The sequence below is a fragment of the Ammospiza caudacuta genome, chromosome 2 (assembly GCF_027887145.1).
Source record: "Ammospiza caudacuta isolate bAmmCau1 chromosome 2, bAmmCau1.pri, whole genome shotgun sequence".
NCBI classification, from domain to species: Eukaryota; Metazoa; Chordata; class Aves; order Passeriformes; family Passerellidae; genus Ammospiza; species Ammospiza caudacuta.
In genome coordinates, this window is record NC_080594.1 from 96210961 (window position 1) to 96232681 (window position 21721).

Sequence of the window (21721 nt, forward strand, 5' to 3'; positions counted from 1 at the left end):
TTCATAGTTGAAAGTTTTCAGTGTAAATGTGTGTGGGAGCTTTTTACTTTAAAAATAAATTCCTGCAAGTAAGTTGCTTTTCGCTGGGAGGGTTGTTTTGGTTTTGGGGGTTTTTTTATTATTTCTGTGTTGTTTGGTTTTGGTTGGTTTGTTTGTTTTGGTGTGGGTTTTTGTTTGTTTGTTTTGTTTTGGGTATTTTTTGTTTTGTTTTTTGATAAATGGAAGGAATGTAAAGCTACCAGTGAGTGAAATCAATTGCATCATGTCCAGGGACTTGGAATTTGGAGAACAAAATAGGAAATGTGCTCTGAATTCAACTGGACCATCCTCAAGCCAACAGAATTCAGGTCCCAAAAAGACAGGAGGTAAAAATGGAGTAAAATATGGCTTTAGACTGAATTGAAAAAAATACCCATACATGAAAGAGGCCTGGGAAGAGAGTTTGAGAAAAGTATTTAATCAGTAGAGGAAGTGTCTTTTGAGGTTAAGAGCATAGTGAGGAACTGGAAACTGATTAGTCAGGCTGAGATAGATTTACTGATTAAAGACAAAAAAAGCAAAAGACTCTTCAGCCACATAAAATAAAAGATAATAAGGAAGGAAGCTAGATGTTTATTCAGTAAAATGAAATAAAAGTCAAAGGTAATCTAGTCATGACCCCAAGCTAGAGAAGACTGCCCTTGTCTGTATAAGAGGGTAGCCATTCTTTCCAAGGGCAAGGAGGAAGGCATTCAGCAATGGGTTGCAAAAACGAAATGTATCTGTGATGGTTCATGAATTCTTTTTGTCATTTCTTCAAGAGCACTGTGCACAAAATATTTAGTAACCACAGAACCTATCAAATGTATTATCTTGAATGCTAAATTAATGAAACTTAGTTTGAGTTTCTACTCATTTATTTAGAATGCATCCTCTAGATTGTGAGACATGTTTGGGCTGTTTGTGCAGTGTTGCAACAGAGGGATGAGTTCTGCTCTAGTTGTGAAAGGCCAGTACCAGTCATTGATGCTTCTCTTCCTGAAATATTATTACAAAAGGGATTGTTTCAGACTCAAGCACAGATGGGGAGTGTGACCAGTTTAAAGGATTATGAGGTGTTATTAGGGGCAATGAGGAATTAATAGAGCTTCTCAAAATAAAAGAACTTCTTTTGCAAGATGAAAGAGATAGGGAAGAAGTATTTTACACATGAGAATGTGCTGAAAGGCTGTACCCTGAACTGCTCTCAAACTTCTTGGAAAAAAATGTTACTTTGTTTTCCTGTTAGGTCACATCCATTCCAGTTGTTGAATCAAAACAATTGTTCTGAGACTCATACAGAGTACTTTTGTTTTCTTCTCCATGCATCGGAAGATATAAAAGCCATCTTTCAGTGGGATGTATATATTTTCCCATGTGTATTTCTTTTCCATTTAGTCAAACTTAAAATCTAGAGAGAATCTCTGAGGAGAGCTAGGAAAGTGTTTCAGTGGAAATATATTTAGCCCCTTATGAGAATTTCAAAGCCACATAGTAGTAATGACAACTGAAATTTGGGTACTGTAATTAAAAGGAATGCCATAAAAACCTAAGTCTGTGTATTTTCTTGTTTTTTAAGTATTATTTGAATTCCTTAACTTTAGATACATGGTTTTCTGGGCCAGTGATTAAAAGCAGCCCTTTTCAAGACATATATTCCCTTCTGAAATACTAATCTTTTCTGTTTGGTGATGGAGGTGGTAGCTGCTAAAAGCTTAGCTCATTCTTCTAATGCAATGCTGGGGAGTCCTTTTGCAAAGGTCTTCTCTCATCCTTTTTGTGGGTCCCCACAGCAAGGATGGAATTCAGTTCTCTAGATCTTATTGTGGGCAGTGTGCCAGGTTTGTAGGGCTAGGGGAGATTTTATCTCTGCCGTATGCATGGCCAACTAACCCTAACCTGCATATTGAGTGAATCTCTTGTAACTTAGACTTGGGCTTGCAGATACTAATGCTGACCAAAAGAGGCAAATCACTTACTTCTATGTCTTGGCCATTTTAACAAAAGGGAGGAGGGGAGGACACGGTAACAGAATGATGAATTGAAGACAGCTTTTATGACTGGAAAATTTATTACCCAAAGAAGTTTTTTCTGGATCAATTAGCCTCGAATAAATTTCAATGTATGATAGTTTAAAAATTGTGTCCTCTCTTAAATTTCTTTCTCTTCCTGTTACTTCAGGGGAAGTTACAAATAGGAAAAATTTGCATAAACTTCATTGGAAAGCAGTCTTCTGTCCATCAGCTGCAGACATCCACTTTGAAAGAAGGGCTTTATAGCCTTTTTCTAATCTCTAAGGCATTGTTGCTCTTTCCTGCGTCCAAACTTTGTCAGCCTCAACAGTTTTCCTTATTTTATAAGAAATTAAACTTTGGTGCCATTGTTGTTCCCTGCTGGGTGTGCTAAGTAGTTCACTGTTTGGCTGAATATATGTCTTAAGCACTGGTAAGCTGGCTTACCCTCCATGAATTTGTAACTTGTAAAGATATTTCACCATGAAATAAAATTGTCAAGTAGAAAATTGAGAATACATACCTTATAATCCAAAATTCATTTTCAAGTTATACTTACATGGCCCAAACGATGGGATTAAATTTCTCAAAAGCTTGACAGACAATTTTAGACACTTAGTAGCTTCTAGGTAGTATGATCATGTTTTGCATATATTCACATTTCAAGTAGAGCTAAAGTCTAGCCAGTACTGTGGAGTTAGGCATGAACACTTGTGTGTAAACACTGGTGAATCAGTAAAGGTGCTGTGTTAATTTAATAGCTAATGTTGATATTTTTATAAAAGGAACAGGGAAGCTAAACTGAGGCACATACAGTTAGAACATGTTTAATATCTGGAACAGACTAGTGAAATCTGTCAAAAGTTTGGAGACAAAGAGAAGGGGGGAGAAAACAAACAAAAAAAAAACCAACCAAAAACCCCTTGCTACACTGTGGAAGTGCTGATTATGAATCACATTAATAGACCAGTACAAACATTTACTTGCTATTCCAAGGTAATGTTTCATTACAGATTCTTCTCTGTGGTTCTTAATACTGATGGTTAATTGCAAGTTCAGTACATTGCAGTACTCTGCAGCTGTAGATCATGATGCATGAATTTACTTGCTGCTTGCTTGGATTTGTAAAATTGTTGTAGATCCTCCCTGTTACCTGTAAGACAGTTAATGCGGGGGAGTTGCCTGAAAAGCAGTACTCTACCCCCAGTATGTCTGCACATTATGCAAAAGAATTGAATTATTGGATGTACTGGTTAATACTAATGGAGTATAAATTGACAGAAGATCAAAGACAAATCTGTAGGATGTGAATCAATGTGTATGTGTTGGGAGAGATCTGGCCTGTCCTGTGAACACTGGGCATACCTCTATTGCAGTAAGCTCTGCGTGTGGGCTCCTCTCCTGCCGAGTACTGACGGTGCCAGCCTCAAGGACTGAGTCAGTGTGCCAGCAAGATCTGAAAGCAGCACAGTCCCACAGACTCAGCCTTGCTGCTCCCGAGCTCAAGAGGGCTTGTGCAGCCCCGTGTATTGGGAAAGGAGTGCCAGGAAATGAAGGTGTTAGAATAATGTGTTGCGGTGGTGGATGTTGGGAGGGTTGACCAGTTTTCTGAATCTGAGTCTGCTGATTGTTGAGCTATTGGATAAGGCTTATCTTGTGAGTTAAATGCCTTTAATGTTACTTCTTGCTAAAAGTCTAATGTACTTGACAGCCAACGGCAGACTTTAAAGTAATGATGAAGTACCTGATGTATTTGCTAGCTAATAATAAATGCTGCTTTTATATATCTGCTATCTTAATTAAAATAATGAAATGTAATAATAGTATTTTAATTTTTAGAAAGATTATGCTTGACAAAATGTAGTTTGTCTTTACAGGATTATGTTGGTGAAACTCCTATTCATAAAGCAGCACGGTCTGGTAGTATGGATTCCATAAGTGCCCTTGTGGCTCATGGTGCGCAAATAGAGTAAGTGAGGTATTTTTTCTTGTTGTTGATTGTTGTGTGTGTAGCTGACTAACTTAGATTGGTAAACATAGATACTAATTTCAGAAAGAAAAGTCAAAACAGCAGACACATGATCCAAATAATAATGACAGCTAGACATGTCTAACTGTAATGAAGCCTAAGATATTTTGCATGTCTAGTAATAAAGTTAATTTTAATTAAATGATACCATTGTGCTACATTAGTGTTGCACATACATCTGATATAGTAAAATATTTATTGTGCTTCTGTCAGATGACCCCAAACTATATAGTTTATTCAGCATGTAGTTATTTTTTACAAGAAATCTACACTTTGCACTGATGAATAAATACAGAAAACAATGCAAAAGCAGCATTATGTGCAAAACAGCAATTCACACACTTCACCATTAGTTTATTACTGTTTGTTAGTGTATTGTGTATTTGCCCTGTTAACTTTTTTCTTTAAAGGTTTATGTACTGCAAAAACATTCAGAAAAGCTCACAAACTTTTGCAACTTACAGCATGGACAAAATGGATGCAGTTTTCACCTAGAAATGTTGAGTATAAGCTCTATGGCTTATAAATAATATCAATACTTTAGCAATATGTTTTAATTAGAACTAGCTTTATTATCTTAATGGTAACTAGTTACTGTATTTTAACCTGCACTATGGAACTTTGAAGTTGTAAGTGAATTAAGAATCATGTAGTTAATTTCTTGTTTTACCCTTTGGTTTCCATCTTACTGTTTTTGTAATGCTTCCTTGATAAATCTACCATAAAATTTAACTCTTTTAGCTGTGTCATAGAGTATTGAGGGAATATATTACCTTTAGGTTAATAGTACTGAACTAATTGCTTTGTACAAAGAGATTTCTTTATAGAAAAACAAAATAAGCTGTCTCAGTTATTGACAAGCACAATAAATCAGTCTTGAATGTATAATTTCCCATTTTTCACTCACTTTTGGATATTTTTAAGATAAACTTGGAATTAAATTTACTGTGGAATTGAGCAAACCTCAATTATCATCATCAATTAGTATGTAATATTGTGGTTTTAACAAAGTAGCCAACCAAAAGAAAAGTTGTGGAACTACATAAACAATGTGAAATGGGTGATACCTGTCTTTGACCAAAACTATTTGCAGCAGAAGCAGTGTAGGTTTATAGCAGTTTTAATGAACAGGAAATAACGTGAATTCACAGTTTCCTAACTTTGAATTCCATCTATGTTTCAGATAGGTAATTAAACATCAGGTCCTATCATGGGAATGGTAAAATCAGGGGTGCAAATGCAAAAGGCTTGTGGAGCAACCCAAGTTTAATAATTTAAAGAATAAGGACTTGGCCCTGTCACCTGAGGGAGTTAGCTATTGACTGATAGGGGTGAGGATTTTTTTTCCTTAGTTTCCAGGTTCAGTATGTTAAATTAGGCCAAATCCATGTATATGCTTTTGACACTGATTAATTTTGGGTCATCTGGTTTTGAAAGCTGGCCCTGATTAATGGTTATGTAGATTTCCTCATTTTTGTAAAAACATGAAAATGTAAATGCTTTGGAAGTTCTGACTCCTTTATTTTATTACTCCAGTTAGAAGAAAAGGAGAGGGATTTTAGCCATATATTTGAGTTTTAATTTGTATATGTTAACTGAAATTATAATTGATAAAACTAACTGATAATTGATTGATAAAACCAAGGCAAGAACTTTATGAAATACAGAATTAAGCACGAACTAGAATTAAACTGCTGATCTGTACTGATGATGAATAAGTACTTTCTGTTTTTACTAGGATTAGATCCTCTAATACAGTTTTTTCTTTATTTCTTAGTGTAGTTAACAGTATTGGAGTCCAGTTTCATAAGGATGAGTGGAGTACCCCTTGGGATTCCAAATAGTCAAGCACCTTTACACGATATTCATAACCTATGTCCAAAATGCCATCATCCCTAGTTTTTTATGGCAAGTAGAACAGGGATGCTAAGATTTCATTATTACAGAAACACTAGTAACCACTAATGTAATATTGCAAGAAACGTCTTTTTTGTTAATTAGTGATTATTGCTGTTCAAATGAAGTAACTTGGACTAGAGAAATCTTATTATCAGTGTTTACCACATTTCTACTTTATATCCTCCTTTGGTTATATTGGAAGACAAAGAATATTGATAATAGTCAAGGATAAAAGTAAGAATTTTAGTTTTAATAAAATAGCCTCCATTTAATTTTTCTAGTTTACTATATTTCAGGCTTGCTAGTGTATTGCTTTTGCAGAGAAAGACAGGATGTTGCAGTATAAATCTCATTAATCTTGTTGCATTGTTTTCCTAATTGATGAGAGAGAATTTGGGTCTCTATTCCTGTGTAAATTTTTAATAATATTAAAAAATAATAATTGTACCCTAGTGAAAATATTTTGATTTTTTTTGTGGTATTTACCTTCTCATTTTAGCTGAAGCATATTCTGTGCACAGTATGTCCTACAGCCATAAAAATGGTTGCTCCACTAACTATGGTATTCATGGACCCTTGAAGAGGGGGAAGCAGGTGGTCACAATGTCCTCATATGAGTGAAAAGGTTTGCTGTGTAACTGACTTTTTAATGTGGATAGTACCTTTTAAAGTATCCATAATTACTGCTGGATTTTCACTAAAAGGCATATTGATGCAATTTATGTATGGTTAATTGTGTATTATTTATCATGGTGACAGACAAGTGTCCACAGCTGTTCATAGAGGAAAAGCCTTCTTGGTGCCATGTTTTGTTTTGCTCTTTTGCACTCTTATGTAAATGCTGTGTTTTAATGTAGTTATACAGATTGTATCACAGCATATATAAAAATAGAAAATTCAGCTGTAAACACAGGACACTTGAATCAAAAAGAAGCAGATTCAATTATTGATTATCCTGACTTGCTTCATGTCCACTTACATGTGGTGCACTTGTGCATTGTGTCCACTTATCTCTGAATAAAAATTCTTCTGCAGCTGTCATTTAAGCAGTTGTGTATTCCTTAGTGTCTTGATTTAGAACTAAGAGAGAAGTTTCAAACACTGTATTATCCTGGGATAGAGAGGGGTGTAACTTGTGGAATGGACTATGGCTCGGTATGTACCCATCCAATTGAACACAAATTCTTGATTGCTTGAAGGTTTTACTGATCATGATATTTGAATAGTATTATAGAAAAGCTTTTTATTTGCCTGCCAGAAATCTTCAGGTTTGGGTAAATTTGGGTTGTATGCCATGATAGCATGTTATGAGACCCTAAAGAGATAGTTTCCCTTCTAGTTTAATATACTCTGGTCTCAAAGTTTGAGTAGAAGTGGTGACATGCTGAGATAAATAAACCAGTACATCTGTTTCCACCAGATGACAGATTCATACTGTGATGTTGATCTGGTTTAGGCAGACACTTCAGCCACTTTCTTGTTAAAGCTGTCTGGCATTCATCTGTGTGTGTGTAAATTTACTGCCAGAAATGTCCTATCACTGATACTAGGTTTTTCAGCAAGACCTTTATTCTCATTCTTTGACAGGGATTTACTTAATTTTATTTCTTCTTGTCAAACTTGTGTGTCACAAACTGCTAAAAAAGGCAATATTAATATCATTTTTCTTCTTTTACAACTGCTATCCATCTTCCATAACAGAAATCTGTCTGCTGTGAATTTTTAGTGCTGCTGGATTAGTCCTTTGTGAAATTCTTGTATTTCTGTTCCACGTGAGCACTCTTGTGATATCTCAGCTTTTATTCTTCTCATTTGTACTTTTGAGATTTCTTGACCTCCTGAAAATCAGTCGCCTCTAGTGAAGAGACAGTGACGTGTTGTTTTCATGACAGCGCAGAAGTCAGCCATTCCTTTCTGATGCAAACCCTCAGTTCCTTTCAGTCTGGAGGAGAAGCTTACATGGCCTCTTTTCTTGAAGGGTCCCAGGGTTCAGAAATCTCCTGTCTTAGTTAATGGATAGCTTCTTGATTTCTTAAGATCCTAGGAGCTATTTGCAGGTTTTTACTGTGAGCTTGTTTTTCTTGCCTAGCTAACTTAACTATCAAGCTTTTAATATTGAACTGCAGTCCATTTCTGGTGTTAATGTACTTGTGAAGGGCCAGAACTATGTCACCTCTTTACTTCAGAAGATGTATTACAGCATAGATTCAGTGTAGAAGAAGCAACATTCTGCTTTCTTACAGTCATTAAATTGACCTCATCTTGAGAGTAATGCTTCAGGATCTTAGTGATCATTTGGATTTAGGTGCTTTTTCAACTAAGACCACTTCATACACATTCTTTTTATAAACCTGATTGCCTCCAGATACTAGTTAAACTGCTGGATTAATTGCTGTTGTTGCATTATTAAACGTTGCTGTATAATTAATGAAGACTATATGGCAATTCTTGTTTAATTGTATGTAACAAGCATTTTAAGGGCCATCACTGTAGTATTCTTGTAGAGACCATTTTTCAGTGTAGAGGATACACATGTTGGAATTTATTCTGCCTTTCCCATTTTATGTAAATTGTTATGGGAAGGCAAATTCAAAGTGGCATGTACATTTCAGTTTTGAAACACTAATTCTCCTTTAAGGAACTGCAAGTAAAGATTGGTAATTTCTTCCATGTTTGGTTTCCTGTTTGGTTGCTATGGTTGTAGCAGTACTTGAGGTGGTTTGTAGGAGCTTGTGATTATGAAGTAGGGCAGTAATTTGGATTTAGTCTGAAGAAAAGATTTGGAAATACCAAAGCAGAATGTATATGCATGGGTGACTGATAAAAATGAGAGAGGCTCAGTCTTAGAGTAAACCAGTCTGGAAAAATGTAGTTTTCTGAGTTACTGACATTCCTAATAATTGCAGGAAGCTGAGACAAACTCGTACCACTGAATTCCTGTTCAGTTTGAATGCAGATTATTCTTAGTGAGGGTGGAATAACAACAGTGATTACTGGCATCAGCTGGAAAATAGCACAGAATATGAGAGGCTGTGCTTTTTATGAATAAAGTAAAATCCATCATTAAAGCAATGATACTTATGACCTTTCTGAAACACAGAGAGAAAATTCACTAGATACATGTGAGCTTGATAGTTTAGCTTATTCATAAGTGAGAAGCCTTACAGCGCTGGCTTCTTGACTTTTCTTCAGTCCAAGAGAGCTGGGTAAAGAGTATGGAAGTGTCACCAAGACTTTTATATGCAGGTGGCTCAGATTTCTGACAGGAATGTTTGGGATTTTCTGTTGGGATTGATCTACCTTCATGTAAGATACTGTGCTGATGATCACATTAATGTGTGCAGTTTGCCTTAAGATAGATTTTTTTTTTCTTGCAAGATAAGCTATTCTGTTGCTATTCTGGCTACAGAAACCCAGGTACAGTTAAGTGGAGAAACCAAAGTGTTACGAAGTGGAGCTTTGCCAGAGTTAAATACAGTGAAGGAAACGGTTCTATCCCAAATATAGTAATCTTACTAGTTCTGATGTTAGTCCAGATGTCTCTGGTGGTGATTTGTAGGGGTGCTATGCCTGATCTGGCAATAGTTTTTGACTAGATACATGGTGAGAGAATTGTTTATTGCAACATCGGCTCTAGCCTGCCGTGTTGATTTGGGTTTTGTTTGCGGATCTGGTTTCTGTTTTTTCAGTAAAGTTGTTCATAGACCAACTAGTACTTAGTAGCCTCTGGACAAAAAAACACAGGGGGTAGATGTGGTGTTGCCCAGAACATGTTCAGGTTGGTCAGAAAAGTTTTCTTATGTGTCATGCACTTCTGATTACCAGATATATCTCATGGCATGGAGGCTTAACAAACCATGGAAGAGCTTTGGTAATCATAACCTAAGGAAAAGATTACTCTTCAGCTTCATTCTGTTTTGCTTGATTTGGCTTATATACGATGGATACATTTTCTTATAAAGGGAGAAAAATCTAAGTTTGAGTGGGTTTTTTTTGCGTGAAGCTCATTTAAGCTGGTTTTGTGCACTTCAGCAGTTCCTTAATCCAGAAGATTTTATGTCTGCTTGAGTAAACACACCAAGTTATTTTTCACACCAAAAAAAAACTCTAACAAGACTGTGTAGCTTGATAGTGTCCTTATTATGGGAAAATAATGAAGCCATCTTCCTTTCATTCTTGATTTTTGCTCTGCTTTTGGTACAAAAGTACCTTGACATTAATTTACCTCTTCATTTTTATTTCCAAACTTGTACTGTCCATGCTGTTTGTACTGAACAGCTTAAACTTTCTTTCAAGTTCAGCACTTTTGAGAGAAGCTTGCTTCCTTCATTTCTCTGATTCTAAGCTACCTTTGGTTTCATTTGCTATGTAGAGGGGAAATAATGTCATTTTATTTACTACTAAAGTCGTCTTGGTGGGTATCTGTGTTGTAAGGTTGTTTTATCTTTTCAATTTAGAGTTTGCTCTGAACCTCTTCTCAGTAGTTTTCCATTACACTTTCTTGATTGTTCGCAACTTCATTTGCAATTCTTGCTCTGTTTGTAGAAACATGAAGTTAACAGCACTGATGGTTCTCATTGTCATAAAGTTGGCTAAGTAATTCTTACATTCTCTTTAAGTGGCTGTAGTACTATTACTATTTGGAATTTCGCTAGTGATCTAGGAAATACTTTCATTTTAGTAGGAAAGGTCTTTTCTGTTATGCTGTATTGCAATCAGACTGTTGTTTCAAGAATTACCATAGTCTTTCCTGTCTTCCCTTTGTGAATTGTTATTAGGATCACTTCTTAAATAATGAAATATGAATTTAAAAATATTGTTGCTAGAACTAGGCCAAGTCAAGCCTATATTGATCATGGGAAGGTTTACTTGGAAATGTGAATATTTTGTACAAAAGGTACTGAAAGTGAAGTGCACTGTTTGAGGTCTTTAGCAAAGCATATAAATGGGAATACAGAGTCAACAGAAAATCCTGATGGTGATGTTTGTGTTAACTGCAACATTGCCTGCCATGGTTAATGAATTCTTTCTTCTGCCAATGTTTGCTCGGTCAGGAGTTGAAGTTATGTAGGAGCCAATTATAGCTGCATAATTCATAGTGAACTTTGATTTTCCTGTGGAGAAAGTGGCTTCACAAAGCAGAGTCCTTCTGTTCAGTATATTCCTCTTGTTATGATTTTGGATGATGTTCACAGGAACTCTAGCACTGATTTTTAAAGTGTAAAATAATTTCAGCTGCCAGATGCTTTGTTGTGAAATAAAAACTTGGCACCAACTTGTGCTTTTGTAGATGCCCAGTGTGTAATTCTAGCATGAATTTGTATAGCTGCTCCAGCAGTGACACACATCTGTTTAGTTAAGATTATTTTTCTCTTGGTATTTGGAAAAAAAAAGTTTGAAACAATTTTATAACTTCTGTATTTGGACACCAAAGGGTTAAAACACTTAAAGTTTAGTATTTTAAAATAATTTTGCTTTAGAAATTTTACACTAGTATACTACTGTTTATATAGGAAACAATTTTTCTCACTGTGGGCGTTTTAGTGTTCTGATCTTTTTTTCTCTTTCTTCTTTTGTTTTGTTTTAATCCTTGTATCTGCTAATTTTTGTATATAGGAATAGCTACTAATTCTTTTGAGATACAGCCTACTAAATTTAAAGTAATTGAAGCCATGAGTTGACCGGTAACTTTAATCCATTCTATATAAATTTCAGTGGAGAACTGAAAAATTGGTTTCAGGATGAAAGTTATAATGCTTTTAAAGGCATAAAAGGCTTAGTGTCTTGTTGTTAAGGTGGTCACATGATAATGGCTTACATATTGAATAATGTGCTACAGCACTTTATGTATGTTAATGTACTTTTAATCTTAATGTTGCCTGCAAATATGTGATCCCTTATGATATAAGTTTCCTGTTTATGCACCATTGCCCGTTTAAATCAAACAGAAGATTCTGAAACTGTAAAAACTACACATGTCAATGTTTTACAGCTACGTAATTCGAATTGACTTGATTTTTTCAAGTAATCCTAGAAAGGGGGAGCATTCCATATAGAAACTGCTGAAACTGCCACAGGTGCTTCTCCGAAAACCTTACAGTTGTGGCATTGAATGTTCAGTATCGCTTCCTTTCTGCACACAAGGCATACTGTTGAGGTATTTGTTGCGGTGATTGGTTTTAATGCTAATCTAGGAATTCAGATATAGAATCTATAGATTTGCATGCTTTGCTTACCCTAATTTACAATTATCTACATTTTTATTTGTAAACTAACAATAGATAAGTTGAGATCAGTAATTTTTAACAGATATTACATTGATATACGAAAACTGTGGTTTATTTTCTTAGATTGTCGCATGGCATTAACAAAAACACAGTAAGCTGTAGGTGCTGTAATCACTATTTCAAATTAAACATTCAGGAGATTTTTTTTTACATTAATGATTTTCAAAAATATTTATTGACTTTTTGTGTAGCAAATGTTTGTTTTGTTTTTCAAGGTATGTGACATTATAAGTTGAAGATAGTGTATTTCTAAGATATTTCTATGTTAAAAAGAAATCTACCTGTTTTTTCTGCCAGTGAATATGAAAAATGAACAGTTGAAGCAACTTAAAAGCAATTTTTTGAAGTAAATTGAATAGCATTTATAATTCAATATGAGAAGCACAAGTATTTGTTTTCTTTCTACAGATCTTTCAAAGAGTAAATTCTGTATGTTACACTGAAGTAAATCTTCGTTGCACCAAGTCATATTTAAACAATTCTAAATTTTGAGTGTTTTCTTGGTTTTGGTATTTTTTTTTTTACTTTCTATTGCTTAGCCACAGTAGAAGCATCTCGAATATTTTTTAAAAGCTTGCCTCATTTTTTTCTTCCTTTAGGAAACTTCTTAAATTAGGTTGATGTAATGAAAATTTCCTCCTAAATAAAGCTAAGCTGAAAGTTAAATTCGTGTTTCTGTACACCAATCCTGTTTGGCCAGAGAATGCACTTGTCTCTTGGTTTAGAGCAACAATTGAATTACACTCGCAGCCAACATTTTTGAAAAGGCATTTCAGAAGAAGAAAATACCTAAAGTCGTGCTTTATCAGTGTCCTCTTTATAGCTGCTTTAATTGGGTACCAGGACTCTCATTTAGAATGGGAGTTCAGATGATGTCAACCCAGAGGGAGAAGAATGGATCCTAAAAAAACAGTCCTCTTCATGCCAAGATCAGTCAGTTTTCAAGACTGCCTGTGGACATCACTTGATGGAAGAAGAAAAACATGTTATAAGAGTGTTTTAAGCACTGTAGGTCTGTGAATAAATGCATATGCAAAATTCATAGCATTAACTCAATATATCAGTGTGTGTTTTGAGTTTATTTATGAAAACACCTGTCACTACAGAGTGTGATAAGCAAGTGTCGTATGTCAAGAAACTTCAAGATCACCTACTCATTCATATTCAGACTTTCATCATCTTTTCTCATGGATTTTTTTTTCTATTTAGTATAGCTTTATAATATGAAAATGTATCCTTCCTTACATTTGGCTTTCTTTTTTTGCATTGGAATTAGCATCTTATACTTCTGTACTTTGAAGAAAACAAGATGTTCTTATTCCCAGCTCCTGGATTTTTAGCCTGCGGGAAGGCTGAGGGTAAAGAATAGTGTGCTTCATGATTTTAATTTGTATCTAGTAATAAGAATTACATGGAAACAGTGAATAAAGTATATAGCAAAAAAATGCTGCTTAGTGAAAAATCCTGAACAGGACTCAGTCATCTTTCAAATACTTGAATTGCCTTGGAACGGATGCAAGATAAGTGTTTTCTAAACATGGAGTGAATTGACTGGCTGATGGCTGCCTTTAGCCCTGGGCAATGTTAAGTAAGGAATTTTTCTCCTGTTTGTCAGTTCGTGCCTTCATGTATATTTCTGTCTGGAGCAGGTGCCAAAAAAAGGGATGACATTTTCAGAGCTTTTGTTTTCAGTGTCCTTTCTTCAGTTTTCCTTTCCACATGTTTGTGTAGCTAGACTGACCTTCAAAGTTGTCTTTAGTTTTTGACTTTTTTACTGGAGAGAGAATGAAGTAAGTTTTTGGAGCAGTGCTCTCTGATTTGATAGTTACTAGGCCAACCTTTAGAAAATTCTGTATCTAGTCAATGAATACTGCTGACTAAGCATAAAACACATGTCACTTCCAAGACTTGTTCTGATTTTCTTACTTACGTCTTCCATCCTTCCACACCTTCCTTGTTGCTGGCTTCTTCCTTTTTAATGGATTCATGTGAAAAATGCAGTGTTTGTGAGCTGCTGTTTGTCTTGTTTCAGCTAGAAGCCCAGCTGAGAGACAAACCTTGGAAAGGAACATAAGCTTGTCCTGAAGTTTGGCATCTTTGTCACAAAAGAAGTTTTTAAAAAAAGCCAATGACAACAAAAACCCCTACAAAACAAAGTGTATAACCTGCTAGAAGTTTCTGTCCCCATTTTTAATTCTGAGTAGTGCAGTTGCAGAAATAGACCTGTCATTTGCTGTATGGTTAGCAGTAACAACAGGACAGTTTGCCTGAAGATTGAGTGTCACTATGTTTTAAACTTCTTGGAGCTTCCACTATTTCAAGGTGTTTAGGATGAAAGATCAAAGCTGGTACCAGAGAGATTTTTATCTCCAGCTAACTAAAAAAAGCAGAGGATGGGTGGAAAAGAAGATTTTTATTTTTCCAAGACCCGTGACCTTTAGGTAGTTCTGTCCATGTTGCACACTGTTTCTTCCAGTGTTTTTCTTTTGCAGCCCAGGTCTTGAAGTTACTTTCAGTTATAATATTCTTTACCAATCCTTTTTCTTTATGTCAGCAGCTACAATAAATGAAGTGCCTTTCAAGGGACACCTAATAACTGAAAGAGCTGTAAATTTACTTGAATGTAGTGATTATCTCTGAGTTTCCTGCTTGTTGATTTTTCTTCCCTTTTTTAGCCACGCATTCCATGTCACATAGCTACTACACTTTGTGGCCGAATGAATCACATACTATTCCTCCTCCTTTTCACTTGATAGTCAGTTCACATATAATTGCAGTTCATAACCAAGGGCTGACAGGGATTGCACATAAGAGTTTGTACTCCTCTTATGTGTGGCTGGGACAGTGAACCATTTCTATTTTCATCCATATAATCTAGTCTGTCTACAGTAATGACACTTAAATTCTTAGCTCCTGGGATAAGCTGAGGCAGACGCTTCCTGCCAGACATGGACAGCAGACTTAGTATTAGATGTGTTCCTAGTTACTTGTAATTACAGCTGTGGTTCCTCTCAAAGTTCAGATTAACACCTATAAAGAATGGTCTAGTAGATATCCTGGCTTTTTAATTCATTCAGGTACTCCAGGCTTTCTGGAAGGATTGTATTTTGCACTGTTTTTCTGTTACAGACTCAGAATCCTTACAGTCATTGACAGTATTTCTAAATTATTTTGAAAATAATTACCAATCTGGTAAAACTCCATGATATCTGTTAAGATCATTTTCTTTACTATTTTTTCCTATTTACATTAGCAAATTTTTTTGATTACTTGCATTTGGTTATGATAGGCTATTATAGCACAGCTACCTCCTGCTGCCTTTTGTGTTCTCATTGACAGATTTTTTTCCTCCTAGAGAACGCTAGAGAAATCAGCTAAAGAAGTAGGTATTTTTTTCATCTTTCTAGCCTGTTTTTGAGAAAGTCATGGAAGGTTTCTGCAAAATTTGTCAGTTTTTCCTGTACTGCATCCTGTTAATATTGGAATGCAAGGCAGTCTAACAGAAATTTGAAAGTATATCAAAGTCCAAGAATAATCAGACTTTTATTAAAATCATGGACAACTGGATATAGAAAAAATATTCGAATTAGTGTTCCCACTGTAAGCAAGCAGAGAGAACATCTGTGTTGTCTTCCATAACATTTGTTCAGACAGTTTTCAGAGTAGTCTAGAACTTATAATCTCCTCTTATTTCATTGAACTTTTTCTTCTTTTCATTACTAACTTGATAGGCTAAATTCAGATTCACACCTTTAAAAGAGGTATTTCTAAACTTCAGAAGCAAGAATGTTTAATCCAGTAGGCTTGAGTCCCTTGAAGTCTATGCAGTGATTCCAGGATATTTCTGTAAAACAAGCACACCTTTGTCTGCCTGTTAAGAGTAGTATTAGTTCAGGAAGAGGTAGGAATGGGACAGATCTTTAAATATCAAAGATCATTGCATTTTAAAGTTTTTCAAAGTTTTTCTCCTGCTTATTTTTTTTCTGGGAAATTTAGTTTTTCTTTCCCAGAGTTTGGTTGTGTAGCTTTACACACTTTGATCTTAGTTTATAAATCTTCATATGCCTCTGGCATCTTACATTGACGATCCTTTGGAAAATGGTGAGCGAACTGTAGTCTCTTACAGTCAATTTTGAAAAGCAGAGTTAGTGTTCAGTTGTACTTGCTACGTAATAGAATTACTTAAACGTCTCTTAAATTAGATGGCTATTCAATACCGATTTGGTTTTGTCATTTTTATCTTTGCGTAACTTTGTTTATTTTGTTCTTGCTTAGATTTCTTTTAGTGTTCTTTTGTGGCTCAAAAATCTAAAAAAGATGTCAGAGAACTGAGCTTTTCTTCTTGAGCAGAACAGATCTGTTAAAACTCTGTTTGCTAAGCTGTAGTTTCATTGGTCTACATCTTTATGCTGCATAAGTAAATCAGAATTGCTAAAGGACTGTAAAATATTTGTTGCTTAGCAGCCTTAACAGGTCATCTAGTTCAGCAGGGGAAAGGATTGACAGTAGAATTTCTGATACCATAGGCAACTTTTACAATGAGAAGAGACTCTTCTCAAGATTCAGCAACCTTTATACTCTAAAACTTTGTCCTGATGCTAGCATTAATTCTCCTTTGTTCATATTAATCCCATTCATATACTGCCAACACGGGATGCACAGCACTTTGCAGTTCTTCTGTAGGTATTCAAAACTAATCCCACCTTGAGGTTTCATTTATTTTGACTGACTAGGTTTTTCAGTATTACTTACTTTCTAGAGCACTCTTGACTGCTGTTCTGTGGAATTTCACTTGAAGTCCAAGTAAATAATGACTTAAAATAGTACAGTATGGATGAAATTAATCCTGGATTAGATTACAGGTTTTGTGATTCTGTAATAGTCAGTTCTAAGGGTTTTCTTATTTATTGCAAGTAAGTTACAGTGATCTAGGAAGCAGATCTGGGCTTTGTTCTTTGATTTCTTCTCATGAGCTGGAGTTTCAGGAGAATCAGATCTATTAATCTTCTGAATTCTTGTTCTGTTAGCTGGTCTGTTTCTGGATTTCTAAGTAAGGGACTTGTCTAAATGACTGAAGCCAAGAAAAAAAATTCCACTTCTCTGACTAGTTACATCTGTCTGGAAAAATATTAGGAAAGATTAATGGGCGTCTTTTGCATCACCATCTAGTTTTGTCATTCCTGGCCTTCTTGTCTCCACTTTTATGCTCTTCCTGAGAAGTTAGCCTGAACTGCTGAGCACAAGGCATCCTGTGTGTTTGTGTAAACGCACATAATTCAACACGTCTTCAAATTAAACCTGCATATCTACATGTCCTTCCTGATGTCATTCCTAACCTCCTTGATGCACTAGAATATGCAAAAATCCAGTGCCATTCTCTTGTGCACATAAAAGTCTTGATTGAAATTACCAAAGCAAGTCCCAGTACTTATGATGTCACACACTTTGAAATGAGAAACAAACCTGAAACAAAAGTATAAGCAAAGCACAGCTAAGTATAGCATCTTTACCTATCTTTTACTAAATATGTCTGTATTTTGTTGTTAGGAAAAATAGTGATGTTGTTGTTATCTTAGAAACCAGAATGCCATGGACAATTGCCAAGTCATGTTAAGTTTGTTTTGAGTATTTGATCTTTTGCTCAAGTTAAAGCAATAGATTGCAGAATAAACTGCAGAAGATGGTAAAATTCAACACTTAAATTAGTCTGAAGTTTATGTAAAGATTAGCTACTTCAGACTATTTTAGAATAAAGCATTTTGAGAAGTTAAATAGGAAGATGGTTTAAGGCACATAGTATATTGATTTTATTTAAAAGTGTATTGTCTCCCAAATTTTGCTTAGAAGTGAGATATATGAAGTTAAGATAGTTATGAACTAAGATTGATAACTAATTTCTTAATGGAAAATTTGCTAAGTGTATGTTTTCTCTCATCACCAGCAGATAGATAGTCAGTAAGGGCAGCAGCAGCAGCCAGCTAGCCTGATGAATGAGTGTAATCCAGTTTCTTTGTATTGTACAGCTTGAGAAACGCCAGTGGCCTGACAGCAGCAGACCTTGCACATACCCAGGGCTTCCAAGAATGTGCCCAGTTTCTCTTGAACCTCCAGAACTGTCACCTGAATCGTTTCTATAGCAATGGCACCTTAAATGGGGTTCATCAGAATGCAGGTCCCAATCCATTCAGTGGTGGGACAAGTCGAAAGAGATCCTTTGAAGATGCGGAGTCTGCTGGAGTGAAGAAGGCTAGAACAGAAGGTGAGACCCCAGAGGTAAAAGGGATGGGTTGATACTGGTCCTGAAAAGGAAAATAAAAGTTTTAAAGTCTTCTGGAGTGGATGTTGAGTATTTTTGACAAACTCACATATCTAAATTACATATTAATACAAGAAGCAGATAATTACAATTACTTCATGCCACAGGATCCCAGTTCTCCCTGTCATCATCTTGGCGTGTTCAGAAATTTCTGTTTCCAGAGAGTGCTAAAGCTGCGTGATGCTGAGAATAATTATGCAGAGGAGTAGGAGCTGAAATTAGTTTCTACTCTTTCCTCAGTTTCTTCAGCTTCAGGAGGGCCAAGTAATGTTCCATTGATTCACAGAAATGCTTGGATGTTCTGATGATAATTTCCCATTCAGGGATTAATTCGCAGTTCAGAAACTGCTGCATAAGGTAGATGGAAGAAATTGAATGCACAAGGGTTTCCCAAATCAAGAGGGGTTATATCTGTAAATTAGCATACCCTGAGTTTCCAAGGATTGCTTTCCAAGGGCAGCTGCTGTCTTACACCAGGGTGTAAGAACAGAATGAACCTTAAGGTTTCCTATCCAGCCTTGTATGTTGAGGATACTGCTTTGCCAGCCATGATGAAATAGTACAACCTAAAGATACTTTTTGATAGCTCTGTGTAGAAATCTTTTTAGATTTTAGATGTTTTTAGAAACACCTTGAATAACATGATAGAGGAGAGTTATCTTCTTCCTTTCTATTGGTCATTCCAGTAAATTCTTACCAAAAACAAGGGAGTAATTCTGCACTCAACCCTCATTTTTCCTGATGATGCTAAAGGATGCTGTTCTTTAGCATCAGGAAAGGGACTTCATTGAAGGCACTTTGTTACGTTAAAGTTGACGTTCTAACATTAGCTACTTTGAGTGAACCAAATAGAATGGGCTTAAACAGTGCTTAATTCCAGATAGCAAGGGGGGAATTGAGACCTAAACCACATTTCTAAATATGACATAGGCAACATAAATCACATCAATATCAACACTACTGTTTGTTCAGTACTTGCTATCCAAACACCACGTCACCTATACCAGGATCAGAGGCCTTACTGGGTACTCCATGGCCAATCATAAACAGGATATGTTGCTTCATGTAGCTGGTCTAAATGATACATTTCATTATGGAGAAGAATCTCTGGGCAATTAAATACAAGGCTTCAGGAATAAGTATTTCCTAAGCAGCTACATAGAATAAGAAAACTTGCCCAGTACACAAGTGTCCATAACAACTGCTGCAGTAAGATGTTTTCAGTCCATTGATCTACCAGGAGGCACTGCTTGGAAGTCAAGTTAACTTATCTCGCATTTTGAAGAGCTGCCCCGTCTGAGTGTTCCTGAGCAGCTGTCTCTTTCAGAATGTGCTCCAGGCTAGTCAGTGGGCAGTATTTCCCCACAATCGGGGGAGTGGAGCTGTGTCTGCATTACCTTCACTGTTCAGACTTGGTCCAGCACCTAAGTTAAATTGAGCAAATAGACAGTGCTTGAAGTGAACAAGTGCTGCTGAACAATTACAGAAATGTTGGAAAAGCAATTGGAGTAGATTACTTTTGAAATTGTTAACAGTATGACTTTTTAAGACCTTCCCAAACAAATGCAAAAGCTTTGCTGCTTTTGCTTGAAGGTTCTTGGAGTAAGTAAGAGATGCATCCCAGCTGTGGGAGTTTCTAATCTGACGTGTTTGCTCTCAATGACGCCAGCATCAGTAATAACTCTTGAATCAATGTAAAAAGTCTCTTGCACTGAGAATGAGTCACTGTTCCTGAGGCATTTTGGTAAACAACAAATAGGTGTAATAATAGAGCTGAGTAATGAGTTATCAGTGCATCTTTGTGCTTAGCTGGCCTTTTTACAGAACAAGCCAAATTTTGTGTTATTTTTAAACCCTTACTAAAACCTCACTGGTCTGTTGTCCTTTAAAGACAATTTGCAGGAGATTCCAGATGTTCAGAGAGTGAAGCCAACCTGTATTTGCAGGGAAAAGTCAGGTTTTGATAGCCATACCCCAGATTGGAGCAATCACTGCTTTCGAACGACTTGCTGCAACAGCATAAGTCCCTTACAAGAAGCTGTATGCACTAGAGTTGAGAGAAGATCAATGCCTAAGGTGTGCTTTGCCCTGGAATAACTCAGCTGGGCAGTGTATGGGCATTACTTGTAATTGTTTATATACACACTGGTGTATCTGCTCACGGGTGCATAGTATTAAAAGAAGCCTTAAACCTCAAAATCGGGCAACACTGGTACATAAAACACTGTATCAGAAACTAATTACTCAAGTGTAATTAACAGAAGTAAATTGGTGACCACTTTCAGAACATATGCCAAATAGTTTTTGATTTTTATTTAGGAACATAAACTGAATTTTATGTCCATCTTTCTGAAATCAATTCCAGAAATGTCATCTTGCTTCATGGGAAGATCAGCAGAGGGTGCACAGGTTCAATGATGATGATGATGATGCACAGTGGGCCAAGTGGTCACACAGCTGTGTTTGTGTCAGGCATCATCCTGACCCCTCTAGTGCAGCGTTCAGCAGGTTGACTTGTGCTCTGTGATGTGTGTGCTGCTTACAGCCACTGTCTGGCTGTCACAAGCCTCAGCACAGATGCTTTGGGTGTTCTGTGTGAGGTGTGATGGAGGGCATTCCTGGAACTGAACCTTGGAACTGGCCAACATGAAACTGCACTTACATATTCCTCTAGTTAACAAAAAAAGTCTTTCCTGGTTTAGGGTAATTTGAAGCCTGCTGATCCAAGGGCCCTGATGTCATTTAACCCCTCAGTGATCTCTTTGGCCCTGGAACAATTCAGGACTTAGGGTTCTTTAAAAATGAGTAGCTTATGAAAATTTTGGTTGTGCCAAAGATAATAGGAGCTGAATTGCAGTCCACCAAAGCAGGCATTTACAACATAACATTGAGAGTGTGTATGTAGAAAAGTGTGTCAATGTCAGTGTGAGAGCAGGGCAGGGCCTGCTGGGATAGTAGTGGAGCAATTCTCTGTACAGGTACAAGAAGTAGTAGTGAAATCAAGCCCATCTTGCTTATTAAAGCATTCCCCCCAGCAGTCTAACCCCTTGGCAGTTTCTTTCAAAGACAGTTCTGCTTGTTCAGCTCTCAAAGAGATCCCTGGGAGCAGTTTGGTGTGGATAAGGGTGGGGTTTTGGGACCTGGCCCTTGAGAGTGAAAA

At 36.3% G+C, this 21721-nt stretch overlaps 1 protein-coding gene across 1 annotated transcript in view; it reads left to right on the plus strand.

The window, feature by feature from the left end:
- Nucleotides 1-21721, plus strand: part of ANKRD10 (ankyrin repeat domain 10) — a 37183-nt gene that overhangs the window by 10579 nt on the left and 4883 nt on the right. The window contains exons 3-4 of the mRNA XM_058800326.1: nt 3908-3999; nt 18269-18504. Of these exons, the coding sequence (XP_058656309.1) occupies nt 3908-3999; nt 18269-18504 (328 nt within the window). The remainder of the gene's footprint in view (nt 1-3907; nt 4000-18268; nt 18505-21721) is intronic.